The sequence below is a fragment of the Astatotilapia calliptera genome, chromosome 1 (assembly GCF_964374335.1).
Source record: "Astatotilapia calliptera chromosome 1, fAstCal68.1, whole genome shotgun sequence".
Classification (NCBI taxonomy): domain Eukaryota; kingdom Metazoa; phylum Chordata; class Actinopteri; order Cichliformes; family Cichlidae; genus Astatotilapia; species Astatotilapia calliptera.
In genome coordinates this window covers 4,149,354-4,155,353 of record NC_137422.1, presented here as the reverse complement: position 1 = coordinate 4,155,353, position 6,000 = coordinate 4,149,354, and the positions used below count along the sequence as shown (strand labels likewise).

General features: G+C 42.5%; 1 protein-coding gene across 4 annotated transcripts in view; it reads right to left on the bottom strand.

The window, feature by feature from the left end:
• Window positions 1-943: 943 nt before the first annotated feature.
• The window catches only part of large2 (LARGE xylosyl- and glucuronyltransferase 2), a 121,526-nt gene continuing 116,469 nt past the window's right edge, over window positions 944-6,000 (bottom strand). For all 4 annotated transcript variants that reach the window (XM_026145177.2, XM_080300662.1, XM_026145339.2 and 1 more), the window contains 3 exons: window positions 5,639-5,785; window positions 5,346-5,541; window positions 944-1,805 (listed from right to left, as the gene is read on the bottom strand). In XM_026145177.2, the coding sequence (XP_026000962.2) occupies window positions 1,608-1,805; window positions 5,346-5,541; window positions 5,639-5,785 (541 nt within the window). In that variant the 3' untranslated portion in view covers window positions 944-1,607. The remainder of the gene's footprint in view (window positions 1,806-5,345; window positions 5,542-5,638; window positions 5,786-6,000) is intronic.

The following is a 6,000-nucleotide window of genomic DNA, read 5'->3' as shown; positions in this document are numbered from 1 at the left end:
CCTCACCAACGTTATTCCTGTGAGGTTTCCAGGTTTATTGATGGGTCTGAGTGACCGAGCCCGTCGCTGATATCATGTAACAGGCTATGACACAAAGTTGGGAACACTACACTACTTTTTTACTCTTTTCTTTTCTCTGTCAGTAAAAATTCAAGCACATCCTGTGTTCTGAGTTAGCCGGTCAGCTGTTTCATTTTAAATAGCTTCAAATCTCATGTAAAATTAGCTTGGAAAAATATTCAATTTGGCAAAGAGAAGAGGACACAGAAGCTTCTTTTTCCTGTTATAATTCAACGTCACCTCCTGATTAGAAGACTCGATCTGCATCAAAATAATCTGACAACAAACTGCAGAAATCCTTCAGATTCTAGTCTGCAGGTAAAGTTGGAATAACAAAAAACTGAACTTTGGCTGCAGAAACATTTCAGCTGGACTTTACAAAAACAGCAGCACAGTGGGTAAAACAGTACAGTAGATGGCACGTACAATCCAGTGATTCAGACACATTATAAATGTAATGGCACAAAAAAATAAGCTCCTGCCCGTCACCGTGCTCCTATTTCAAAGCCAATAGCTTCATCTCATCACTGACAATTATGTGTCGGTGTTGGTCATGTGAGTTGGTCCCAATTGGTAATGACACATCTCATCAATAATTTTCTGTTTCCAAGGGAGGAATCATGGGAGAAAAATGTAGATTTTTCCAACATGAAAAGAACGTGTTGTGCAACTCTTTACATGCAAGACAGAAGCAAGCGTGACACTGAAGACGAGCTGTAAGCGTGTTGAAGACGTGCCCAGTGATGCAGCTGGATCGCTTGTTCTGTCTCTCTCTCTCTGTCTCACACACACACACACACACACACACACACACACACACACACACACACACACACACACACACACAGCACATCCCTGAAGCCCACAGAAGAAACTTAAATCGTTTGACCAGGACACTATGGATTTCTTTATAAGAGGTCAGAAAATATAGAAAGAAAAAAAACTGATTCTTGTGTAAAGCCATAATCAAAACATTGTAAATGCAAATGCTCACTATCATTGGTTCAGATTTGCACTGAAGAAAAAAAAAGAAAAGAAAATATTAAATATCTTAGTAAATATCAGGAAAGTGATAAGGCTTAAATCTTTCTCCAGTTCGACGTGCCTCCCAAATATGATTCCTAATGTCGGAAGTTTTTCCCCCAGGTGCCAAATATCCAAATATCCGTGGAGATCGACTGGTTCACTGTGTGTCTGCTTGAAAAAAGCCCTGATTGTCAGAACAAATTGTAAGAATATGGTTGTTGTTTCCTCGCCTTAAAGCTAGTCCCATCAGTTTCCACTCTCATCTATTGTCCCCTTCGGCCGTGTCAGAGTCCCGCGTTACAAATCCGCAGCTGTGCTGTCCTGTTTTGGTTTTCGTCTCTGCGTCCGGTCCTCAGTCACTCCGAGTTGCAGTCGACTGGAGAATTAATGCACAGGAGCCCGGGGATGCTCAAAAGGGCTGTAAAGCTTATATCCACACTCGATACACTCCAAGCCCCTCCAGCGTCAGTACACGTCGGAGCTCGCAGGGCTGACAGAGCTGCTCTTAACAAGTCTACTTTCTAGATGTTTCTCTGGGCAGTGAGGTACTTGAGAGCTGCAGAGCCATACTTCCTGGACAGATCCTGGTGGAACTCATCCTTCAGGGTGTTCAGACAGTTGCGGTAGCTGGAGCTGGAGCGAAATTTAGAGATGTCGAAGCTGGGAGCGTGGGGCATGTGGATCATGAAAGCATTCGGCAGGACCATCAAGTCATACTCCTGAAAAGAAGAAAGAGATGATAAATGGAGAACAAATGCATTTTCAAATGGCTTTCAGCCTCCACTCACAGTTTGGGTAAGTTTATCAAAACACGATGGGACGGGTTAAATACTCCCTTTAAGAATATAAATTTTATGCTACAGTCACGCAGGGGAAAAGCCAAAAATGATGACCAAAATTATCGTGAGTGTGTACACTGAACTTGCAATCTTTGGTTGCCCAGGTCTGCAACAGGAAGGTGATAAAATGGCAATAACCTGGAGTTCATCTGTTATCAGCTTGAAATTTAATGGGGACAGGCTGGCAATTACATGCAATCTCTTTGTGACAATATGGCAATTAACTGTGATCCATTGGTAAAAAATTGCAAATCTTTCCCATTACACAGAAATTCATATTAAATCTCAAACACACATTGCTCCACAATATGGTGAATGGATGTGGACAATGCTTCATTTTAGATTTAGGCTCCATACTGCATCATGGTTAGATGGCTGCTGGAACACAGTCATTTCCCAGCTTCTGGGATGCATAAACTGTACGTTATCTCCCACGAGGAGCATGGTTTTGGTTCTGCTGGAAGTCTTTTTCCTGTTAAAATACGGCGTTATTTTTGTGCCACTATTCTGAGCGCACGTAAAAAAAAATTGCAGGTGCAAGTGTTGCATTTTGAGGAGAAATTTATTTTGAGCGAAGAAAAGATAAATTTGAGTGAACAAAATTCATTGCTGCGTGCACACACACACACACACACACACACACACACACACATACAATAGCAGCCCCTCTCGCTCAGTTTTGCATTTGCGCTCACTCCCAATGTGTTGCTCGCGCTCTCAACATTTCTGCCCGTGCGCACTCAGCTCTTTCTGTACACCGTTATATTTGTGCCACAAACCAGCCAATCACAGACTTGGATGCAAAAAAATTTGATTGGCTGTTCTGGTTTCCAATCAGCTCGAAATGGCGAAATGCAATATCCCAGAATGCATTTCGTCCCAAACTCAAACGAGGCAGTGGCGGAGGAACACAGAGTGGCGGAGTTTGAAATATTACTCTTTCTGGGTCACAAAATAAACTTTAAGATATTTTCATGCGAGAATGGTGCTGTGTAAACTTCAAATATCTGCTCGATTCATCAAGACATCACACATTTCCATAAGTGCTCTAACGTTTTCGGAGATGCCTGTTACCCACCAGCTGATCGCATAGCTGGACTGGCCACTGGGCATACCGGACATATGCCTGGTTGGCCGATGATGATTTTTCATTTTTATGTTTGTTTGTTTGTTTTTGTAACAGTATAAACAATGAAAGGTGGTGGATTAGCCAATTGGTCATGATCAACTCTGGGCTGGACCAATTACAATACATCCGTATTGAGGGGAAAAGGAACGCGATTCGTCCCGGACTTCAGCGAGAATGAAAAAAACACCAAAGCTGGAGTTATTCTGGCGTTACGCTGCGCAGCTGCCTCTTCTTCTCTCATTCTCCCCCCTCCCTCTTCTGTTGCTATTTCAATCATGAAACTGATCAATGATCAGCTGATCGTCTCTCTTGTTTGCTTATCACCCACTTCGCGCCAGAAACAGGGAACCAGCGGATGTCGCTCTAAACAACAGCACGTTCAAGCTTGATCAGCTGTTGTTAGAATTTATTTAATATTACTTTCTAGTATCAGCTGATGTTTGCTGGAGCCACAGCTGTAAAAGCTGCTGACCATGATATCGGTTTGGAAACATGAAGCTGATACAAATCATACATGTGTACATCACTGTCACAACATCGTTCGTTTTAGTTCAAAGGCTTTATGATTTATGGTGGTGTAGTCGGCCGAATTTTTGTCAGTTCAGCTTCATACATCATGTTTAACCCGAGTTCCCACCCGGTCAGCTGGTGGTTAACAGGCGTCTCCAAAAACGTTAGAGCACTTATGCATATATGTGATGTCTTGATGAATCGAGCAGAGATTTGAAGTTTACACAGCACCATTCTCGCATGAAAATATCTTAAAAGTTTATTTTGTGACCCAGAAAGAGTAATATTTCAAACTCCGCCACTCTGTGTTCCTCCGCCACTACCTCGTTTGAGTTTGGGACGAAATGCATTCTGGGATATTGCATTTCGCCATTTTGAGCTGATTGGAGACCAGAACAACCAATCAGATATTTTTGCATCCAAGTCTGTGATTGGCTGGTTTTGTGGCACAAATATAACGGTGTAGAGAAAGAGTTGAATGCGCACGGGCTGAAATGTTGAGAGCACGAGCAACACATTGCGAGTGAGCGCAAATGCAAAAACTGAGCGAGAGGGGCTGCTATTGTGTGTGTGTGTGTGTGTGTGTGTGTGTGTGTGTGTGTGTGTGTGTGTGTGTGTGTGTGTGTGTGTGTGTGTGTGTGTGTGGATAATAGCAAACACTGAAATACAGTTTTTGCACGCAGGAATGAATTTTGTTCACTCGAATTAAGCTTTTCTTCGCTCAAAATAAATTTCTCCTCAAAATGCAACACTTGCACCTGCAATTTTTTTTTACGTGTGCAGAATAGTGGCACAAAAATAACGCCATATTAAAAGAGACTTCCTCCTTCCCACTAAGGATCCTGCTCATAGGGGATCACTGGAGTATTCTCTGTAATTTGATTTTGATTTGATTTTGATTTTTATTGATTAGCATTCAAATATCTACGTGAAAACAGAACAAAGATCTACCACAAAGCAAGAAAGCATGAGACAAGGCTAATCAAAAGGTATTGGCTGAAGTAATATAGTAGGACTGTTGCCTTATTTTAAAAAAAGCACATGAATGTTGCTATGAAGTTGCTCAATCATTACATTACACTAAAGGCATACAATAATTTATATGACACTGAGTAAAACAAGCATCTGAGATCCTACAGCCCAGCCAGACTCCCACATACTGACTGTGAGCTCATGTGACACACAGATTACAACTGCAATTAAATTTAATTACATTATACATTATGCATATGAGGCACAGACCAAAGACCATCAGCAAGAAGCTTGATGAGAAGGCGATTAATCAGAAATGGAAGAAATATAAAACGACCATTACTCTCCCCTATGTCTGGACCTCCACATGAGCTCTTGCATCATGGGGTGAAGATGATCATGAGAAAGATGTTGGACCACAGACAACAAGAACACCACACTGGACTGATATCTAGCAGCGCTTGCAAGGTCCTCCTGTTTAAGGAGGCACGTGACTTAGTTTTAAAAATCCAAATGATTCAGAAAAGGCTTGGGAGAGAGCTGTGTGGTCATATGAAACCAAAATCAAGCTCTTTAGCATCAACTCGATGTGCCACGTTTGGAGAAAGAGAAAGTCAAGCATAGAAACATTATACTTTTCTGCTAAGGACGGGACAACTTCACGGACATCTGAGTTGACAAGCGATCAGCGAGAAACACGAAAGAATTTACTTAAATCAGTTTATAACTGATTACTATCCCCCCACCCCACCCAGTCGTTCTTCCCCTGCCATCTTTGACTAGATTATTGTGTACATGAGCACGTTTACCTGTGCATCCAGCTCCATGATATGGGACACCTTGTTCCAGCCAAAGCCCACAAAGCGCTGGTCGTACTCAGGACATTCTCTTCTCACCACAACGTACGGCTCAAAGTCTGGCTCCCACTCCACCTTATAGGGCGTGGTGGCCGTTCGCCATTTGGCATAGTTGGTAGGTGCGTGACCCTTTGGCCACACATGATACCTGTGACAGGCAGGAAGAAGGAGACATTGCCAGTTAAATAATCCTCCAATCATCATCGACTGATCAGAAAAGTTCATTTTGGTTTGTAATTAGAAACCTGAAGGTGTAGAGAGTCCCCATGTCCAGCATGGAGAGCAGCTCGGCTTTGGATTTGGGGAAGGACAGACGGTAACGAAGGGTCTCGAAAGCTGGAACCACCAGAGCCTTCTTTGTGTGAGCCATGTCCATCTGCACCACAGACTTTCTGCAGCAGCAAACAGGAAGTGAGAGGCTGCTAAAGCAGCACGTATCTACCAACAGGGATGACTAAACCCTCGAAAACAGGATTGCAGTCTGAAAGTTCAAAGTAAGTAAAACTTCCAGAAATGCCATGAATAATATATAATGAATGATTTTTGGTTCTTGGTTAGGAAAACTACTCCAAAAGGATTTTATGCAGGACTCATGACTCACCTCTAA